This window comes from Ceratotherium simum, chromosome 9 (assembly GCF_057802395.1).
Source record: "Ceratotherium simum simum isolate JZ-2026a chromosome 9, ASM5780239v1, whole genome shotgun sequence".
Classification (NCBI taxonomy): Eukaryota; Metazoa; Chordata; class Mammalia; order Perissodactyla; family Rhinocerotidae; genus Ceratotherium; species Ceratotherium simum.
The window spans coordinates 50,129,627-50,152,737 of NC_141908.1; the positions used below are offsets into that span (position 1 = coordinate 50,129,627).

General features: G+C 42.2%; 1 protein-coding gene across 1 annotated transcript in view; it reads left to right on the forward strand.

Annotated features, from left to right (window-relative positions):
* The window catches only part of MYO3B (myosin IIIB), a 429,858-nt gene that overhangs the window by 61,856 nt on the left and 344,891 nt on the right, over nt 1-23,111 (forward strand). Inside the window, exons 3-7 of the mRNA XM_087434928.1 lie at nt 5,520-5,703; nt 6,679-6,813; nt 16,317-16,421; nt 16,661-16,760; nt 19,350-19,426. Coding sequence (XP_087291054.1) covers nt 5,520-5,703; nt 6,679-6,813; nt 16,317-16,421; nt 16,661-16,760; nt 19,350-19,426 — 601 coding nt within the window. The remainder of the gene's footprint in view (nt 1-5,519; nt 5,704-6,678; nt 6,814-16,316; nt 16,422-16,660; nt 16,761-19,349; nt 19,427-23,111) is intronic.

Here is a 23,111-nt window from a genome sequence, read left to right on the forward strand (position 1 = left end):
TACCCTCGCAACAGTTCTGCTCCCTCCATAGGGGGATCCCCTCGGGCTGTGAGGGGTCGTGGAGAGCACCGGTTTTCACGTGGGGAGCTGCCCCTCCCCCTCCTCTGAGAGCCCCGTGGTCTCAGTCTCTGGGTTGCAGTCCTTGGGGAAGGAAAGGAGCTCCTCTTACCTCCTTCCACTTCCTCTGGGGATTCCAGCGCCTCCGTCCTCGGGTGTACGGTTGCCTGGGTGCCTCAGACGTCTCCTGTGTTGTGTGAATAGCTTCTGTTGGAATATGAATGTCCTTTTGTTGTGTCTTAGATGGGGAGAGTTCAATGAGGGAAGCTCACTCCACCATGATGCTGACATCACTCTATGGGTTATTTTTTTAAAGTATGTCCTCTGCTGATAATTGAAAGCAAAACTCCTAAGGAAGTCTTTAGACATTCAATCCTGTAAGATAAAGCAGCAGATGAGCTATTAGTTTACAGCCCTATGTGAAACTGCTCACCACAATGTGATGTGTAACCTGGGCAAGTCACTCCTCTCTTGTGGAAGAGGGATCTGGAGCTGAGCTCATCTCTGGTGGTGCAAGACATGCCCCTGCTGTTAGTAGCAAATGCAGGTCATGTTCAGTCCATTTGTACTTATCAACAGAAAAAATATTATTGACAGCCTACTTTCTCAACTGCCATAAAGAGACATGACCTCTGCCCTCTAGGCCTTCTAAAAACAAAACAAAATAAGAAAAAGACAATTGTTCTTAAGTTCCAAGGGACTGTGTTATTGCAAGGATAAAATCTGTTACTAAATATCTATCTGTTTATCTATCTCTCTATATCTATCTATCTATCTATCTATCTATCTATCTATCTATCCATCTATCCATCTATCATCTAGTGGCTTAAGTAATGAGAAGTTTGGGTATTTCCTAGTTATTTGGTTACTAATGATGTGTGGGTAAAGATAGGAAAATATTCCTTTAATACCTGTGTTACCCTTATTTACTGAATGGGGCTGTCTTTCCTAGGTGACGTCCTCTTTGCCTTGCTAATAACTTGGCTGTTCCCAGTAGAGGAAGGGTTAGATGCGGCAGAAAGATGAGGGACAGCAGAATCTTGCTCTGAGAGAGTAGTAACTTTGATGAGAAATCAGTTTGTGGCATCCACTTACATTACTAATACATGCAAAAACAGAGTGTTCATCAAGTCTTCATTTTAGAGCAGCCACACACACAGAGACATCCAGGCCAATAGGACTTCTGAATTGGTTTGTAAACTGCATGAGCCTCCCCTGTGCTGACAAATGCCATCACTCTCCTCTGCCGAGAGAGACTAGTCCTTCTATTTGTCTTTTGGTGGGAGTAGCCTGTGTGGCCTGAGATTTCTAAACTTCTGAGATTGCCTTTTCATTTCATGTCCAAATAAATGATGGAGGCCCCATTTGGGGGCCTGCAGGAAGCTCAGGTGCCTCCCTAGGTACTTCTGAGGGTTCTGCACGGTCCTGAGATCCCAGTTTCATCCCTCTTGCTCCGAACTGCTCCTGGCCTTTCTTTGGTCAACACTGGCTATTTCTATGAGTCCCCAGCTCTGTCGTGCCCCAAACACAAACATAGGCAGAAGTGCAGTCTACCTTTAAAGTTAATGTTCTGGCCAGGAGTGGCTTTTCGGCTGGCAGAACGGCTGCTCTAGCCGCCTCCCCAGAACAGATTATCACCGCCTTTATAGGGCTGACTGTTTAATCAATCGTCAGAGAGTTTATAGAGTCAGGTATTGATTTTAAAGAGAGAAGACTGGCAGTCCTATTAATGTGCACATGTTCTGTTGCACCTTTATTTAACCTTGTCTGGGAATGCCCAAATCGACATGATGGGCATGGCAGTGGAACCTGACAGGTTTGCATTCTGCTCTCTCCTCATTGGTGACGACTGTGGATGAATCCCTCTGGGTGAGTTGTTCTTGTTGTGTGGGGAGCAGGGATTGTTGTCCAGTAGGTCCATGAGGCATTTAGCCTCCATTTGACTGGGGGTATTTCCCCCAAAGAACTTTTCATATTTGGTACACTTGGTCAAAGAGAACCAGCTGACTCCATTCTATTCTGTGAAACACAGATTGTGAGATTGGGCCAAGGGAGGCCTGGATTCCTGTTCCTGCACTGCCCCTAAATAGTTGTGTCACCAATCTGGGCTTTGGTTTCTTCATCTGTAAATTGGGAGTCTATTAGTTTACTAGGGCTGCCATAACAAAGTACCACAGCGTGGGTGGCTTAAACAACAGAAATTTATTTCCTCACAGTTCTGGAGGCTGGAAGTCCAAGATCATGGTGTCAGCAGGGTTGATTCCTTCTGAGGTCTCTCTCCTTGGCTTGTAGATGACCATCTTCCCTCTGTGCATGTCTGTGCCCTAATCTCTTCTTATAAGGACACCAGTCATATGGATTAGGGTCCTCCCATATGACCTCATTTTACCTTAATTACTTTTTTTCTTTTTTTTGGTGAGGAAGAGTGGCCCTGAGCTAACATCTGTTGCCAATCTTCCTCTTTTTGCTTGAGGAAAATTTTCACTGAGCTAACATCTGTGCCAGTTTTCCTCTATTTTGTATGTGGGATGCCCCACAACATGGCTTGATGAGAAGTGTGTATGTCTGCGCCTGGGATCCGAACCTGCGAACCCTGGGCCACCAAAGCACAGTGCCTGAACTTAACCACTACACCACTGGGCTGGCCCCTTAATTACGTTTTTAAAGCCCCTCTCTCCAAATATAGTTACATTTTGAAATACTGGAGGTTAGGACTTCAACACATGAATTTTGGGGGGATACAATTTGGCCCATAATAAGGGGTGGGGTGGTGGTGGTGGGGTGTTTAATCACTGATTTTCTAATAATGCTCTGAGGAGGCCCCAGAGACTAGGGTGACAAACTATCCTGGTTTGTCTAGTTCTTAGAGAGTTCCTGGGATATGAAACTTTCAGTGCTAAACTGAAGCAGTCGCAGGTAAACCAGGATGGCTGGTCACCCTATTAGTCTCCCACATGGGGCACAGGGCAGGCACTTGGTTCCTCAACCTGCTTCAGCCAGCGCTGCACTATTTCTCTCAGCTTGTACATCAGCATTCTAAGTGAGATTTAATTTAACAAAAGGGGTTTGTGGCCAAAAATCATTAGAACACCACTAGATTCGGTGGCTTCCAGAGTCCTCTCCTGCTACCACATTCTATGATTTAATTTCATTTGCACACACCAAATTCCAGCCATTTGTCTGAAACTGATAACTAATTGGAGCAACACTAATCTGTTTCTCATTTAGTTAGTGACTAAGAGTGAAATAAAACAGAACATGCAACTTTGTTAAGCTTACGTATCCTGAAGCAGAACTTGGTGCTGTGCCTTTGTGATGGCGAATGACACTCGCTGTGCTCACTTGATTCTATCATCATCCCATAATCCTCATAGCAACTCTGTGAAGTGGGTAGCAGCAGCAGCAGCAGCCCCGTGATGCCAGTGAAGAAACTGAGGCACAGAGAGATGAGTAACTAGCCCAAGTCTCAGGGCTGGTCATGGCAGGGCCAGGATCATGCAGGTGGTTTGACTTGAGCGCTGCTGTGTCACAGCACTGAGCCTGGATGCAAGTGTCCCTGCTGGTGGGGAACAGGGATTGCACTGGGAAGTGTAAAGTAATTCCATTTAGGCTGATGGGCCAGACCCTTCTCTCCAGGAAGTGCACCTGAGTACCCTCCCCACCCCTGTCTGTCTGGCCTCGACCAGCACCCCCAGCCAGTCCTGCTTTTTGCTCTTGTAGAAGGTGAACCTAGAGCAGTTCTCAAGGTTTTGAGAGGCTTTCGGGATCTTGCAGTAAAGAACAATGAATTACATGGTGACAAAGTTATTTCCTTGCTTATTCTTTGTCAGGACTTTTGATGATGTTAGGAGAAAAGTTTTTACTAGTCTTTAATTCCTCCTCATCGCTCAGTGATCTCCCTTTTTTAAAAAGAGAGAGCAGGGGCAGCAGTATTGGCTGAACTTGAATAACTGTTGTTTTTAGTGTAATCATCTCTTTGCAGTTAATGTTGACATATGGCAAATGATTTAGGGTAGTGATATAAAGTGCCCTTAAAAGATATTCATTTATATGAAAAAGCAAGTAATTTAAACGTATTTAGTAACTAATAGCACAGGTGATGTACAGATATGGCAAAAATTGTGAAGCATGTGGTGAGAAAGATTGATTTAGTGAAACACTGACCAGGAGGAAAGGTTGGAGTTCATTAGAATCTTGAAACCAGCAGATGAAAGGCAGGAGTTGTTTGATCAGCTGACCTTTCGGGGTCAGTGCCTCAGCACAGGGTGAGCCTTGCCTGGGCTCTCAAGGTGGTGGTTGCAGGCCCCTTGGGAACATGGTGTGCCTGCCAGGTGAACTCTGGAAAGACAGGTTCCCTTCCAGTATCAACCCCGCAGCCACTGGGACTTGGTTTTGTTTTGGTAATGGTTTTCAATATCTTTGAAATGCCCCCATCAGAAAGAGTAAGGATAAAAAGTGGATTCTTGTGCCACGTCAAAAGGCTGTGTCTTGGGATGCAGTCTAGAAAATAATTAGCATTACTAGTACAAATTGCAATGCCCATCATGAGGCAGAAGTGCTCACCCTGGGAGGACACTAAGCCACAGTGTGGGGATTGAATGCCGTGGCTCTTGCTGTTGGAGCCTGATGGCCTCTCCCCTGGAGTTAGAAGCAGACTGGGATGGGAACCCCTCATCCAGCCTGGGAGCAACCGAACCTGAAGGGGCTTTTTGATGGGATCAGTCTCAGGTGACTTTGTTTGCCTGCCAAGCTTGCTGCTGGTACTTAAAGTACTTAAACTCCATAGGGCTGTGTCCTTACTTAATAGAGTACTGCTAAGGCAAGGTGAGTTTGCAGCTCCTGGTTAACCACTCAGTGTGATTCCCACATTAGGCTGTTGCTGTTGGGCAGGGTCTAGGCTTGGCTAATCCTCACAGGACCCAAGACCTGGTCAGCAATGGGTACTGTACATTGACTGATGCTTGCTGCAGGCACCAAATTCTCCTTCCTAACAGCCCAGACTTTGTACATAGAGGTTGGATACCGGTTTCCAGTGACCATCAGCGAGGCCTGGTCAAGTTTACCATAACCTAGGCACAAAGATCTTAGACCTGTGGTTTTCAGCCATTTTCCCTGGCAGCAGTAGCAGCAGCAGCTGCCACTTAGCACCCTAGAATGATCACTGTCTGGTCACGATCGGACATCTTCTTTGGCCCTTTTACTCCCTCCTGCAGTGTGGATATAATCTCCTCTTTTTTAAAGATGCTTCAGAGTCATGGTGCTCACCCCTCTATCTTACATCCCCATTTCTTAAGAAGGCTTAAAATGCCTTTTTAAAAAAAATCTACTTAACATAGAAGGGGGAAAAACAAAAAGGAAAAGTACCATAAAGTTGCAGGTTAAGAAATAAAAATATTCCTGTTTCAGAAGCCCACTGCACTTAATCCTGTGATCTGTTGCACATAAACTTTTCTCCCCAACAGGAAACATCTGTATGGATTGTTTCATTACAACCCCATGATGCTTGGACTTGAATCGCTTCCAGATCCCACAGATACCTGGGAAATTATAGAGACCATAGGTAAAGGCACTTATGGCAAAGTCTACAAGGTAACTAACAAGAAAGATGGGAGCCTGGCTGCAGTAAAAATTCTGGATCCAATCAGTGTAAGTAATGGTGGTAAATTGTAACCACAATATGCTGTTTCATGCACGTTTTGCTTTCAACTTCTTTCCTGGTTCTAGGGATAATTTTCATGAAACTTGGCATGAAATCTCAAAATGAGTTATGATTCGTCAGCTCATTGGAATGAAGGGACTCCACTTGGAGTTAAAACTTTCCTTGATTTTCTCTTTCTTGTCCGTTTTACTGTTGTTTTGATCCTCTGACCTCTTCAAAAGTTATTCTCTTGGAAAGAACAATGTACTGGGCTTATACAGAGGCTGGTCTCTGTAAGTTACATAGTGATTCAGACTTGTGGTATTTGATTATCTTAGCCTGGCATTTTATTTCAGAGCACTGAACACTGAGGTTATAATGCTGTACACTGTTCTGCACAGACAGATTATGTGTCCTATCATGGTTGGGTCCCTTTGAGCTACTTCTCCTTAACTGCTTTGAAAATGCAAACATTTTTAAATTTAAAAAAGATATTTATAATAGTATTACTGAAGAAAAAAGAATACAATGAAGACATTTTATTGTTATAATAGTAATTGGAAGGTTTTAGTTGCGATCTGAATGTCCATTGTTAGGTATTTTCAAGATATGGTAATGGTGACCTTAAAAATACAGAATAAAGGGGCTGACCTGGTGGCGCAAGCGGTTAAGTGCTCACGCTCCACTGTGGCGGCCCGGGTTTCACCGGTTCAGATCCCGGGCAAGCCATGCTGTGGCGGCGTCCCATATAAAGTGGAGGAAGATGGGCACAGATGTTAGCCCAGGGCCAGTCTTCCTCAGCAAAAAAAAAAAAAAAAGGAGGATTGGCAGATGATAGCACAGGGCTGATCTTCCTCACCAAAAAAAAAAAACAAATACAGAATAAATATGCTTTCTTAAGTGATTACTTGATCATGATGTCATACCTGTACCCTTCCTCACACATTGAACTTAATCCAGCATGCATTTTTCACCCTGTATAGGATATGGATGAAGAGATTGAGGCAGAGTACAACATTTTGCAGTTTCTTCCTAATCATCCCAACATTGTAAAATTTTATGGGATGTTTTACAAAGCGGATCACTGCGTGGGAGGACAGCTGTGGCTGGTCCTGGAGGTAAGAGGCTCCCATTGGGTAAGCATCAATTCAAACAGAGTGCCAGGGGCAAGCAGATGCATTGTTGCCTAAATGGTGTAAGATACACATCTGAGGAGTCGGTCCCACCTGCATGTCACAGGTACCTTCCCAGATGTGGCGTTCTCCTCCACAGTTCTTACAGGTAGGCTGTGTGCTGAACATGTTTGCAAGTTTAATAATCTTTTCTTCTAATACGGTGAATATAGGAATTCAGTTGGAAAAGGTTACTTTCTTCCCTAAACTGGGAACATTTCATAGAAAACATGTTCCAGTTGGTTGCAAATCATTTCCAAAAATTGTTAACCCAAGGTTTACTTGGTTGCCAAGTTTGAATTAGCCCATTCACATTCATTAATGCTCATCTTAGATTGGGTTCCCTGAAAACGGATTCTGAGAGTTGTGTATGCCAGGTTTATTAGAGAGTTTCTGGAGGAGATAGACCTGGAAGGACGTGAGGAAGGCAGGATTGGGCAAAAGAGACATTGAACAGCAATGTGTGTGTAACAGAGGCCTCAGCCCATCCTTGGGGAGATGAAGAAGGGATGCTCTTAAAGTGCTGTCCTGGATTGTGTCTCTGTATCAGCCAATCACTGGCTACGTGCAATTCTGGGAGAGGGCGTGACCTTGGAGGAGGCAGTTTCTTGTACCTGGGTGCAATTCCTGGTGAGAAGTGAGGCTGGGAGCTGGAGCAGGAAGCAGCTGATATTGTTGGCAGCATCTGTTCCTAAAGAGGGAATCTGAAGGGAGCACCACTGTATTCACTATATTCCTGCCTTTTTTTTCTCTTATTAATGGGAATGAATGTGTGTAACTAGGTGCAAAAGAGTCAATTCCCCATAAATACAATTCCCCCATGGGACTAAAACAGCAAAGACACAATTATGACAATATATGAAATTAGTATATTAGGGCAGGTCTATTGCCCCATGCTCACTAGGCCCACCCGAATTGTTCTGGCCTCTGAATCAGCACATGCCTCCATGCCTTAGGTCACATATGTGATACAAGAGCATGTGGATACACATGAAAGCTTTAAGAGAGAAACACCAAAGGAGAGGCCTGCCCTCGATTCACCATTGGGGATCTCCTGTCTGAATCTTCTGCTTGGCTCGGAGAGGGCCTGGGCATGGGAAGTATATCCTGGCTGCCATGGCAACCATTTATGGGGAATTCATTTGTTATATTCAAATGGGATAATCTTCAGGGAAACTGGTTTGGACATTTCTGTCACATCATTTGCCTTCCTCAGAATATAAAGATGTAAGGGGTTTTGGCTTTCAGAAATCAGATTTGTCAGATACATTCTCATAGTATCATCTTTTGGATTTTATTATTCCCCACCCCCTCCCTGAGAATATTATAGATTTTATCCTGCCAATGAAGCTCTAGAATAACATTAATTTTTTAAATGCTACTTTTTTTGGGACACGGAAGTATTTTTTCTAGGGTCTCTGATTATATTCTTCTTCAGCTTTATAAGTTCTCCATGTTTTAAACTTTATTATAACTTAACAATGAAAGTACAATGACCAAGAAATCTGAATTCTGTTGGTTTTTACCCCCTGACTCAAAAAGGCTCTGTATTTAGACATAGAGAACTGGAACATTCAGGAAATTTCCAGGGTCTATAAAGGAGTGTTCCCTCCATGTGACCAGGCAGGCAGTTAGGTGAGCTGCTCAGACCTCTGGTCACCTGGAGAATAAATACTCTTCTCAATGAGGAGTGGCCGTATGTCAGCCCTTAGGCATGGCCAAGGCAGCCAGAAAGGGCTGTGTATGGCCTTGGAAGATGAGAAGGAGCCCAGAACTATGAACTGAGCCTTGTGCAAATGCTCCCCTGAATATTCTCTTGCTTTTTCAGAGTGATAACCGGCAGATAATGAGGCTGCCCTTGAGACCCTGAATTACTCATACCTCAGCAATACAGTATGCTGACTTTAATGCTTTTGCAGATTATTTTGGCCCATGCCAAAGTTGGTGGTATGGGGAACCAGATATCCTCAGTCTTTTCTGTCCTGGGCCCACTTTGCCAGGCTGTTGGGCCATTGGGTGTGCCCAGTGCCTCCAATATGCTTATAGACACAGGGATTCCTGGGCTCCCAGAGCTGGCAGGAGCCTTGGCCTTCCTTAAGGTCATTCCCCTAGTGTTCATTTGAAGAACTGAGGCCCAGAGAAGGAGTGACATGCCTACGGTCACATAAAGGGTTACCTGGCAGAGCTGAAGGGGCAACTACACTTCAGCACTTTGCTCTCATCCTGTGCTGCTGCTGCCTGTGGCACTGCCTGGTCACAGGAACACAGATGTGGGAAGTCTGCTTGGGATGGCAGCAATTCCCAATTCCGCACACACATACACACAGCTGGAAGATGATGACGGTCCACACAGCACCCTGACTGTTTTGCTCCCTCTGTAGTTTTTTTAGGAGTGCTTTAGGAGACTAACACAATAAAATTATGATCTGTTGAATATTGTTCTCCTCATCCTGTGTATTGAGATTAAATTTATGTTGCCTTTGCTCTTTCCTTACCAAATGCGATGAAAGGATCAGTGAGAAGCTATTCCACAGAGCAATTCTAGAGGATAGAAAAATGTTATTAATAGCCTCCTTAAATCACCACAACTCTGAAAACAAAAGCAAATAAAAATGTAGTTTCTGAAATTCATTACTAATTGTTAGCAGAAAGCAAACCAAAGCTCTCTTTCATGACAGACACCTACTATATTAGAAAGATATAAACACTTATATATAATAATGTTTTGGAAAATTTGTGAATAAGTTTTATTCTAAATTAATATTAAATTTGAAAAATATATAAGTCCTATTATCTGTCACCTAAATGAGATATAATAAGAAATTAGGCCTTTAAGCAAAGTACAACACTCAGAAAAAATACCTACTGTGTACTAAGGCATGAACTACATTTTCTTTCAGTTAAAAAAACTACTATTTTTCCTTTCAGTATAAAACCTCCAGCAGGTACATACTATTAATTTCAGCACGTGTGCTGAAATTGATTCATGTGTGCAACCTAAAAGGAATGGTTTAGAGTTTAGAGTACTGGTAAATGAGGCTGTAAAGTAAAAAAAAAAAATACTCCTTTTATTTTTAAATCAGGTAAAAGAATTAGTTGTTTTAAATCTGTTTTTTTTGCAGAGATCTATGTAAAAGTGCAGTATCTAAGCCAGAGTGGGGGAAAAAGATACCTCTGTCCAGTTTTTGCATTTATTTAAGGACCTGGAAAGTCTAGTCTAGGCCTGAATATCGTTGCAAATTAACACTTTAAACCATTTTTCACCCATTGGTATTGTGGTATGAATCAAGTTTATCACATTAATCAATCAGGGTCATAGCAGGACTCTGATGGTCTGGAACACAGGATTGGTAAGTTTTGATTGGCTGCAGATGGTTAGAAAGTGCTGGAGCGTTGAAGACTGATTCAGACGACAGCTTCTGGCAGGATTCTGGAATGAGAGTCACTGGAGTGCTGGGGGTCAGGAGGAAGATACAGAACACTTGGGAGTGGAGAAGGAAGAACTTTGAGATGCAACAGAGTTGCATCCCATGTAGAGGTGCTGCATGTGTTCAGCAAAAGGCAGAGAGAGTGAGAAGCTGAGGAGTGGGAGTGATTCTGCCAGCCGTTCTACTCAGTGAGTGCATGTCCTGGAGAGAGACTGGGCTGGGAGATGGGAGTCTCTGGGCCCACCTACCTCTCGTGATGTGAGCATCTCCCCACTCTGACTGGAGCTCAAGGGTTTCAAGTGACATAGTTTTCATTCTTCTAGGTGCAAGCCAGTGACTTTAGTTGGTATCAGTTAAATAGACACAATCTGTCCCAACAGTGTGGAAGAAAAATATGTTGTTCTGGCCTTACTGAGAGGTAGACAGTGTCCAACACGGTGCTTCCTAAGGCATCTTCTAGAGTAATTTTGACAATCCTTGATGTTTGCTTTATGCCTTCTGTAGAACCTAACATCTTTGAAAGACAAGGTCCACCGAACAAAAGGGCCCAGAAAAGAAATTCCTCTTAGTTCTGCAATCTGACTGGTCAAGTCAACATGCCAGTACAGAATCTACGTGAGAGTTGGATCTTTGACTAGAATAAAGGTCTGGTGATTGTGTTGCGTGGGCCATTCTTTAATAACGTGGCAGAAAGTTGATGGCTTATTGAGCGAGGAACATTTTATTGCTTGAAGTTATGACTGTCTTAGCAAATGCGCATACTGTGATTGAATCAATATTCAACAATGTTTTGGAAAATAGATGTGGAACGTAAATGATTTTTCTGTTTTTCTTGGTTTGGAGCAAAATGCTCATTAAATTCTAGATGCATCCAGCTGCCACATTTCCTGAATGCTGATGGCCTAGGGAGGAATGCAAGGGTGGAGACACACCTCTGTATTTGAGTCTGACGGCTGGCAGAGTGGGTGGGAATAAAGGGCTGCATGTGCCAGCCCTCAGGGGTGGGGCAGGAGGCTTAGTTGCCTCTTTTCAACTTAAGGGGATTATTTTATTTGATCCATTTAAATATAATTCCTTGTCATGCTTTTAAAATGTTCAGTCCATTTCATTGAACATTTACCCTGGTTAAATGACTGTCGGTGTGTACCTGCTTTCCTTTTTTATATCCAAATACCCACAACCCTTTCTTTATAACCCACGGGCTGCCCTTTAAAACCTTGCTGGTGGGCTTGTCAACTTCACAGGGCAGTTTCCTCTAAAGCTGCCCTGAGCAGTTTAATTATATGTTTCTGTGAATCATGGGAAGTCAGGCAGCTCTTAAACGCTAACATTCAGCAAACAAAAGGCATCGACTGAGTAAGATCCTTTTGGTGTTCCTAAATCCACAGCTGAGTTTTGATCCTGCTGACAAAATGGCTGCCCTTAATCCCTTCGTAGGTTCTAGAGTTATGAAGAAAGTTTATAAGTTGGCTACCTATATAAAATGTCTCTGACTAGGCTTCTGCTGCAGAAATGGCCCCACCTAAAGTAGGGCAGGAGAGAGACTAAAAAGAGGTTTCAGGGAAAAATTCCAGGGTTGAGTTAGCTTGAATCATCACTCAGCTTTTAATTTAAATTTTCTCTGAGTAAATTTTAATAGTGCACTTATGATTCAGTAAAGCACGTGCCTCCCTGAGACAGGAGCCAGGCTGAAGAGAGGTTCTGATGAAGGTGCTGCAGTGCTTTGCATTCCTATTACTGCTTTGGATTCAGAGGATCAAAGAACTTTATTGATATTTCCCTTATTCTCACAATATCCCTAGACTCTGTCTCTTCTTCACTTTCCACATCCAGTTGGTCAGAGATTCTTGTCAATTCTACCTCACAGAAGCCTCCCATATCTGTCCCCTCCTCTTCATTCTCATTACTCTTGACTTTTTGACGCTGCCTTTTTTGATTGCTTCAACATTCCCAACAGGTGCTCAGCTCCTGATACCTTCCTTTTCTGTTCACCCTCCAATAGGCTGCCCAAGTCATCTCTCTGGAATGCAGATCTAAACAGAGACCTCCTACCTAAAACCTGTTGATAGCTTACTATTCCTATCTAATGGTATATTATGGTGTTATAATATGCTTGTGTATAGTAATAAAGTCCATACTCCTTAGCAGGGTACACCTGTCATTCCCTGTTCCCCACTTTCCTTCCCCATCTCCCTGCCCTAGGATCCTGGCACCCTTTGTCCCAACAGTAGCAGAGTATTTAGAATTCACAGACATATGCACACACATGCAGACAGACACACACAGCCAGAGACACACACACTTACACACAGACATGCACACGCAGACACAGACGCACACACCCTCATTCTTTCGTGCTCCCTTCCTTTGCACACAATATTCCTTTTCCAGGGACGCCCTTTCCTTTCTTGTCCACCTGCCAAAAAACTCATTAGTCCTTCAAACTCATTGTAAATGTTACATCCTCTGGGAGGATTTCCCAGACTGTCCTCTCTTCACCCCACTCTTAATGCGTTCCTTCTTCAGTGCCACCACACTCTCTTAGGCACATCCCTACTTCCAGATGCCATACTCTAATTACTCATGTGTCCATTACTGGTGGTGAGCTGTTTGAGGGCAGGGACTGTGTCACATTCATGATTGAGTAATACTATTGAGAACAAGAGGTAACTTTCTTTTCAATAAGCAAACTCACCTTCGTTCTTGAGCCCCCAGCCTGCCTAGAAGAGACAACTGATTTTAACTCATTCTGTTAAACTTAGTCCAACTGAGTGACTTCTTTGGGAAGGGGCAAATTCTAGTATTTCTAACACATTTTCACAGTCCAGTTCAAAGCTCAGTCATAAGGACTCAGTTGTAGTAGGGCCTCTCTTCTCCCTCTTCCTTTCCTTTCTCCCTGGGTGGCATCTGGATCTGAGTACAAGCAGATGCTCATGTAAAGCGATGGCAGTGAGGTCAGGGCCTCTGAACCATGTGGTGACCCCCAAGTCCTTGTACTGCCTGGCTTTGCTATTCCCCCATGTCCCTAGTCCCTGATACTCTTTCCTATCATGAAGTCCTCACTCTCTTTGTCCTTCTCATTCAAGGTCTAGCCTTGTCCCTGTGCCCAAATGGAGCATAAAGTTCTGAACTGCAGGTGAAATGCAGTAACAAGTCATGATCAGGCCATAGGGAACTGTTATAACCCCAGGCATGGTCAGCCTCATCATACCCTACTGCCATTCCTGGTCAGCATGGACACCCCTTTGTTGGCATGAGGCTCCTGTAAGGAGGTCTTCCTTTAGATTTCCAAATGGGAAATTGGCATTATTATATTATATATTAACCCCTTATGCAGACCTCCAAAGAGGAATATCTTTACTCTAATCTTGTTCTCTCAAGTTCTCCAAGCTCCATGCCCCAGCCCCAGATGGGCTCTTCTTCTGGGGTGAAAACTTCTGTTATGTAATGTCCAACGTTGTTCCTTGATCATCATCTGACTCTGTGATCCGTTCTCTAATTTTTGTTCCTTGAAATATAGAAGCTAGTTTAGGGAGTCCTGAGAAAATTATTTTATGTCTATTGAAAGTTTAGCTTTTAACACTATTTTATGAATCATGGCACTGAACATTCATTGCTCAAAAGGGTATTAGATTTAACATTGAATGTTATTTGTCCTTTGAGGGTCATGTAAGACATAGTTGGAATCAAAACAATGTGGAATCCTTTGGAAGACGTTACTATGGTACTCAATGTTATGGCCATCAGAGCCATCGGTGTTGAGTTGCAAGTTAAACCTAACATTGGCAGAGAGTGGATTCCTAGGTCACTTTATATAATCCCAAACTCATGGGACTGTCATAGTCTTCAATGCATTTCACTGCTTCTAGGGTTTCTCCTAAATCATTTCTGAGAGATAGTAATTTTATCCTAGTTTTAAAGATTCCCTAATGCTATATTAGATTTTTAGTCACATACTGTCCCTTATGAGCAATCTAAATGGTACAAACATGGGCAGATTCAGTTCCAGGTTATCTTGATTGTTAAATTGTGTGCAAGGTATCTGCCCCATATGTAGTAGGGAATGATAAACACAGCAAATAAAAACATCTGCTCACCCTTTACTAAACATTGCAGATGTTCATAATTAGAGTCGAATAGATCCTAATGTATTATTATCTTGATAAAGAGTTGTCTTCTTTTAGGAAAGGTGCTAATCTATGCTCCCTCAGATTTCCTTGCTTACAAAAAGCCAGTTGACTCAAGCAGCACAACCCAAGGGACCTCCCACTGTTCACTAGTTAATCCTTTCCCAAATTGCAGACAAAGTGCTAGGAGGAAAACTAGGTCTCTAAAGCAGAGTCTTAACCTTTATAAGGAAAAGGATGGCTCTGAGAATCTGACAAAAGCTCTGAATTTTCTCATCCCAATGCAAGATGCGTATACAACACGCTGCCTACAATTTCAAGGTATTTACATACCCTGTTCAAACCAGTTAAGAACACTTGATTTAGGATGGCACGTAGCAAACCCAAATCTGCACATTGACTTCTGCAGTTTGTAAAAATTATCCTTGAAAGTCCTTAAATTCCTGCAAAAGTATAGTCTCCCTGGTTTATGTTGATGGTGCTCAGGGCAAGCTGCCCCAGGAAGCACCACTCTGGTATGCGGATTATTTCGAGCTGAAGACAATAAGGACTCAGAGAGCTCAGGAAAAATATTTGAGTTTCCCCTCCCAAACTGCCTAAAGAATTTAAAACCAAAAAATCTGTTTTAGGAAGGGGTTATTATCATGACTGCTATAAAAGATAATTTAGGATAGAGGTTACAATAGAAAAGGCACCAACAAGCCCATCTTATCGGGAGTTCTGTCTCTCTGGCCACATTCTTTGGATGGCCCTGTGAGGAGTTGTCAGACAATCATTTACAAGGGAAGTCTCCATTTGTAAAGGTATCTCCCTCTCTGTATCGGGAAAAGGGGGGGGTGAGCTCATTTCTAGTAACTTATCAATGTGGAAGGTGAGGCCTTGGGCTGCATAATAACATTACTCTTGTTTACTGTGCTTTAGTGGTAATCTCCTATAACTGACTCCCCCCACCCCCAAAATCCTCCTTTGTCATTGGCTGAAAATGATATTTAAGACGAGAATTTCTGCTATTGTGTTGAGAAACGCAGTGTCCCTGCTTTCTCCCATGTATACATGTTATTAAACTTGGTATTATTTTCTCCTGCTAACCTGTCTTGTTGATTATTTGGCCAGCCAGAAGAACCTTAAGGGAAAGGGCAGAGGGAGATTCTCCCTCTTCCCCCGACAGTTTATTCTCAAATCTCAATAATGTACAATATGTGACAAAGAACAAATATGCAAGATATACTTTTACAGTGTTTTTAATTGCAGGGAAAAAAAAAAAAGAGAAAAGCATAAAGTTGCTGAATACCTAAAGCTGAATATGAGAAGGTTAAATGCACATATGATACGACTCCACTGCATAAATTTAACATGCCATGGCAACTCCAGAAACAGCTGCTGGTTGGACTTCTGATGCCTGTAGTGCCAGCACTGGAGACAGGCAGGTTTGAAATGAAATTTGTTCCTTCCCAAGTATCAAGGGCATCCATCTTGCCTCTTCTGGTCTTTTCTTATCCTCAAAATGTACATTTAAAAAAAAATAGACAATATTCATGTAAAATGAAAAATATCCAATAAATCACCATGATTACTTATATACTTTCTCTATCAAATTTCTAAATAACAACTTGTGCTTTTACAGTTCACTTGACAATTAAAAAATCAACGTTTTGGACATGGATTTTCATTCATAAATCATCACCTTGAATAAAGAGCACACACACACTAACAAAACTAAATTTGACTGTGTAATGGAAATTTGAAGTTTATTCTGACCTGGAGTTTTGTCATCTGCAAATTTACTTTAACTACAGTCAGTCAGTAATCAGTGGGCTTTTCTTTTTAACATCTTTTTCTTTTCCTTTTGTATGTGTTCTCCTGCTCTCTCTCTCTCCGGCACCTCCTCTTGCAGCTGTGTAACGGGGGTTCGGTCACCGAGCTTGTCAAAGGTCTACTCAGATGTGGCCAGCGGTTGGATGAAGCAGTGATCTCATACATCTTATACGGGGCCCTCTTGGTAAGAATGGCCGTCAAGCTGGGGTTGACAGCAGAGGGGGCAATTTGTCATCAGTTGGATTCCCATTGCATATTAACAAGGGGAAACCACCCTATAATATGCAAGATGTATAACAGCAGGGAGGTGCAGCCAAATGTCGACTTTGATTAGGCTTTTTAATAGTAGGGTAATTGTTTTAAAATAACTGTGCACATTTTCCCTTTCTCCTTCCTGTTGTTTGGTGGTGGGATACCATGCAGGGCCTTCAGCATTTGCACAACAACCGAATCATCCACCGTGATGTCAAGGGGAATAACATTCTTCTGACAACAGAAGGCGGAGTTAAGCTCGTTGATTTTGGTAATGACTGCTTGTCGTTTGTTTTCTTGATGTGTGCAGTTTAGCCAAAGGCGACAATTTATTGCAGTCTCAGAAGACTGGGGCCTCTCTGCTACGCCACAGGCTGAGAGACTCTTCCAGTCAAACACAGGCTGGAGAGTGGGAGGTTTACCAGATGGATCACCCTAGGAGATGCTGTTTGTTAATCTATTTTCAGCTTTAGAAGCAATTTTATTAAAGATGGAAAATAAAAGTGTTTCAAAAGAAGAAATTGACAGAAAAACTTTTTGTTTTCTGGTAAGAATTTCACATCTCAGAGCAACTGTCTATAATTTACATTTTGTCATTTCTTCTTTTGCATATGAAAAGAGAAAGCAGTTTGGTCTTCCAAATGACTTTATCTAGCCTTAGGCATACTTATTCCCAGTGAGCAGAAGGTAAAATAGTCCTTTGGATCTAGGAGCTAACATCCCTTTAAATTGTGATTATTGTTGCTACATGTGAGGCTGGTTGAACTGGAAACATTAACAGGAAATGGAAATGTGAGAGGAAATGCAGAGCAATATCACTTAAGGCCAGAGAATTATTGAATATCTCCTTGCAACACTCGTGTATTGATATTTACAAACCAACAAACCATTTGGTTTTCCTTTTTAAGTTTATTGAATGGTTTTATCTTCTAAATGAGTTCAACAACAGTTAGTACTTCAGCATGATTGTTACAAATAATGTGAAAACATTTATAGAAACACTTTAAAAAATATTCTTTATTAACGTGAACATAGTAGGAGAAAAGATTGATGATTTTGAATATTCATGCTTTTGTTGGTAAGAAAGAATTTGTTGTTAAAATGTATCAGTGAAATGTATCATTTGCTCGGAAGAAATTACTCAAAAATAAATGATGTTATTTTAGGTGTATTGGTCTATTTACTAAAGGGCAAGTGAAGAAAAATAGCAGAAAGGTACATTGTTAAGTCTTATGCTCCTCTTTCTATGTGAGGAATAGTATAAATCCGTGAATGTGCTGTGTGTATAACATCAAGTATATATTTTCCACACGATCCTGGGGGCAGTGAATATGTTGTGAGGGAAAGAGCCTAGAAGCATGAGGATGGGGGTTAATGCTGATTTATCGACTCACCAGCTTTGTGATTTGGCATGAGAGTAAAGGCTCCTAATCTTTCTAGTAGAAGATTCCTAAACTTCCAGTTGCTGAGAAAGAAATTTCTAGAAATTAAAAACGGAAAAGTATAGTTGTTTTTTACCAAAATGGTAGTGGAGGACTTGGTAAAATAGGAAATTATCCATAGCCTATAGAGTTTAGAGAGCCCTCTTTGGCTTTCTAATAAAGAGAATGCAAATGGCTAACACAACAACTACTTCCCAAAAACAACCCATGGGTCCTTGGCAAATCTATGCCTGATGTTTCAAAGGTGTGTCCTTGGCTAATAAGCACTTGTATCCAGGTTTCTAAGTTCTTGTCATCAACAACGTTAGTGGCAACCCTTGTCGTTCTCTTAAGGGCTGTGTGAGATTTCTGTTTGGTATGAAAGAATACCTTATATTTGTAAAATACAACTTATAAATCATTTTCACATTTGTTCTCTTATTTAGTCTTAAGGAGAACCCTCTGTGTTAGGTGTGACCAGTATCATTATCCCCAGTTTGAAGATGAGAAAACTGAGGCTCAGGGTGAGGTGGTCTGCTCCAGGTCATACAATTAGGAAAAGGCATAATTGGGATGGAAAACAGATCTTCTGACTCCTAATCCAGTGTATCTTTATTTCCACTTTATTCCCTAATGGTATAAAAAGAGAGCTGGCTGAAGACTAAGACAGATAAAGTACATTGGAATTACATTAAAATTCAGGTCTTCAACAGTGAGCCCCAGATAATAATATTATTAGTCAATTTCTTTTTCCATTTGACAAACATAGTTTTCTTGCCAGGTTTCCAGGCTTCTAGGTTAGATAAGACACTGAAAAATTTTTATGTCTATACTGATGCTCTAGTATAGATAATACATGCCAATTTTCTTCCTCCATAAAATACACCATTTTAAGAAAGAAATCACCTGAAACTTTTTGGAAATATAAGAGGAAGATATTTTGGGTTGATCTTAGTTGTTGATGTTTGTCTTTTGATCCCAATTTTGCAGCAATACAGAAAGGAATGTTCATTAGGAAAAAAATATTCTAGTGATTTAGATAGTGCGGTAAATGCTCCCACACAGGGATTGGCAGATTACAGCCTGTCAGCCAAATCTGACCTGCTTTCTGCTTTTGTATGGCCTGTGAGCTAAGAATGGTTTTTACATTTTTAAATGGTTGGAAAAAAAAAATCAAAAGAAGAATGTTTTATGATACGTGAAAATTATATACATCCATAAATAAAGTTTTATGGAAACACAGTCACACTCATTTGTTTCTGGGTTGTTTATGGCTGCTTTTGCGCTATAATGGCAGAAATGAGTAATTGTAACAGAGACCATATGGCCCACAGAGCCTAAAATATTTACTATTTGGCCCTTTATGGAAAAAGTTTGCCAACCCCTGGTCTAGCATCATCCCCTGCTCACTGCTCAATTCTGACACCCTTTTCTTATAGGCGTCTCAGCTCAACTCACCAGTACACGTCTACGGAGAAACACATCTGTTGGCACCCCATTCTGGATGGCACCGGAGGTAAGCAGGGGCTGTCTACTTCTTTGTGCTTGTTGAGTGCCTTGGTACGAGGCCTTTTTATGGGAAAGTCAAATGCTTTACAAAATTTTTGGGAAGAAGAAAATCCTTTATACTTATTGAATTCTAAGAGTCTTGGTTTGGTGAGTGAGAATGATGAGGCTTAATCTCAGAAAAGCAGGATTAAGTCACAGGTAGCCTATAGAGTACCTTCATGCAATAAGAAAAAGGTGCCCCGTCCAGAAAATGCAGCTCTCCCTAAGGGCCACAGCTTGGCAAGTTCACCCAGCATTTGTGTAAATTAGAAACGTCACCTTCCCTTGATAGATGTAGCCCCAGTGGCACATGGCTTTGTGAAGAGACAAATTTCAGCTCCAATTGGCCTACAGAACTATATGCAGTGGCCCTGGTGTTTTTTTATTACGAGATACATAGCCACTTCTCTTGTGTACTTTGTTGGCTCTCTAGTAAAACATGGGATTTGGTCCTAATTTAGTGCTGACATCATACAGAACCCTCTGTGAGATGACGCATACCTAGTAAGTACTGGAGCTGTTTGGTTTTTCAGATAGCATGGGAATGCAAGTCCCATTTTACGGATGAAGAAACTAAGGCAGGGAGAGGATACTCTCTGTGCTAGTTCAGAGCAGACTTGGCCCCCGAATTCAGGTTTCCTAGCCTACCAGCCATGTACTCTTTCACTTTAATGTGTTCATATAGGATTTTCAATGTGGAAAATGTGTACCAGCCAACTGAGATAACTCACACAACAAAAACATGCAGAGACATGGTGGAAGAATACACTGAAATTGGAGTGTGAGACACATCATTTTAGAAGACACATGAAGGACCCATCACCTATAATTTATAGGTTGACTACGTTTTGCAATCCCACCAATTAGAGAAGCAGCCCATATATTGAGGATCTAGTTTACTTGGCGTCTTTTTAAAACAGCCAAAGGTCTGTTTCTGTATTTGAAAGCAGACTTGTGGATAAAATAAACATTTGCTTCTTTTTAGAAATTTTTTTTCTTTTTTTACTTCCATATGCTTGTTGTTGCAAACAAGAGCTAATCAGCTGAGCAGAGAAACAGATGTGCTGTGACAGCTCCAAAAATGGGTCTCTCTCTGCCTGGCAGAGGGTCGTTGACAGGGAAGGGTTGCCATAACAACCAGCTTACACTAGTGCAGAAATATCGCAGGCTTTTTGCAACCACTCTTGCCTTCATTAATTATGCCATTTCTACTAAACGATACAATAATGCTGTTTCTTTTGCACTGTCAGAACTAGAGATGACAAATGAGATATTTTTGCGTCAAAGGGCTGAGAAAGCCCTGAAACACTATAGAGCTGAAATATTATTATTTTTGTTATTACCGTTTTGTTCCCTAAACTCTAGCTAATGGGTTTGGTTTCCAAATAAGACTTAGCATTTATTGAGTGCTTACTATGTGCCAGGCACTAAGTGCTTTATATGAATTAATTCTTTATAATCCTCACAATGACCCTATAAAGTCAGTGCTATTACTAGTCCAGTGTTTTAGATAAAGTAAAGAAGTCACAGAAAGTAATTATTGTCACTGGACAAGTTATTAGGTGATGCCACCAGGAATAGAACCCAGGTGTTTGGTTCCCAAATCCTCCCTCTTAACCATTATACTACAGCAAACTGTTTAGTTATAACCATCAGTGTACCAATAAGATGTAAATCTCTTTTTTTTGAATTTTTAAAATTATTTTAGATAAGAATTATCCTTCCTAATATGTTGAGGAAAATATAATATTTCAACATGACACTAGAAGCTGATGTAAGTAATGCTCAAGGGAAAGATCTGGAAAAATAGAATAACAAAGGTCTTCAGAATAGAATTTAGGAGATTTGGATTTTAGTTTTAGCTCTGCCACTCGTTTTTAAAAAGTGATAGTGGTTCAGTTAGTTTAATATGGCTTCAGTTTTGGAAAAAAAAGTTAAGAGCACAAATTTTGGAGACAGACAGACATGGGAGCAAATCATAGATACCTGCTTACCCTCTTAACCACGGCCCTCAGGCAAGTTACTGAATATCTCTGACTGGTAAGATGGGGAGAAGTTTAAAGAGGTAAAAGGAGGGGAAAAAAATGGCCTCAAAGAACAGAATGAAATAATGTACTGAAAATGTTTTCTGTTGTACCTGACATAGTAAATGCTTTAAAAAATGGTGGCTCATGTTGCCCCAACCCCACTCCACCCTAGCCTGTTCTCTTCTGTAGGAAGAAATTGGCTTGGGTAGTCTCTGCCTCCAAGGTCCCTTCTGTTTTATAGGGAACATTTACAGTTTTCTGGGGGAAAAGCCTTTACCAGCTCTCACATTCCATGGCTCTGATATTCCATGGAAAATGAAGGCGTGATCTCTCCCAGGTCTCAGTAAGGGTGAAGGGATGACAATGGCAAGACTTTTAGCATCCATTTTCACCTGGATCTGTTTCAAAAGTCTGGGGATTCTTGGGACTCCATCTGCCAATCATATCACTGTGAGGAATGCAGGCTTTGTTTGCTCAGGAGATTCAAGTGAGGGGTTTAGAACTTTAGATCATTGGCCAAAAGACCTGTATGTTTTCCCCCCAAGACATTCCTCTCTGAGATTCTGTAGGCATTTGTGTTCCTTGGTTCCTTCCAGACTCTGGTGTCAGCCTCTAAAAAACAGAGGGCTTCCCTCTCTTCTCATTCTGGGGCTGACCCTGCTTGCATTCCCAGAGTAGTTCTGCCTTCAAGGGCCCTGAAGCACAACCCAGGCCCTTGGGGCTCTGGTGGGTGAAGGGCCCAGGGCAAGGGTGAAATGATTGGGTGCAGCCCCAGCTTTTAACCTCAGCTCCAGAGATAGCTCACCTCTCAGCTGGAGCTCTGCAGGGAAGTTGAGTCACATGTCATATGTCAGTGTGGAGGTGGGGGGCTGGCCCTGGAGGTGGTGGTGACATATCATCACCCTCCTCCTGCCAGGTCTAAATATAGGGCCGCATCTGAGGGTTTCAGGGCCCAGATGTGCAGAAGCACATGAGGCCCAGAGTAGAGGCCGCAAATCCCCTCCACTCAGTGCTAAGCAAGAAGTGTCAGAGTAACGGCCTCGGTGAGCATTTGTGACTTTCCAGGCTGTCCTCCTATCCCTTTCTGGGAAGGTGAGAAGGGTCAAGGCAACTGCTGTTTCTCCTTTGTCCACCAAAGAGGAAGAACTGATGCTATTCCCATATGGGCAGAAGTGTTTGCTGAAGGAATAAAATGTCAGAGCCAGCCTTGGCTCTTCCTGAGCAATGAGTCCCAAATGACCTGGTGGCTACCCTCCATCAGTGTGTCCTCTGCCTTGCCCAGGGCACAGGGGCTCAGCCTCACGAAAGGGAATTCATGCCTAGGCTGAAACCTGCATTCATTCCCCTGCCTCATGATCACTGAGCTGTCAAAGACAGCAAAGGCCGGTGGGCAGTCAGCATTAGGAATGGAACTCCAGAGGAGCCTCAGGGTGGGGGTGAAGCAGGAGCAGGTGGAGCTGGGGGACTAGTGTTTGTGTTGCTCTGTTATGTCCCACACTTTCTTTGGTTTTAGAAAGTCAAAGGAAATCGCTCTGATAGGAACGTATGACATTCCCAAAGGCATCCTGGTTTGCATGGTGACATCAGCCTGGGAGAGGACAGAATCCAGAGACTACTTGCAGATGA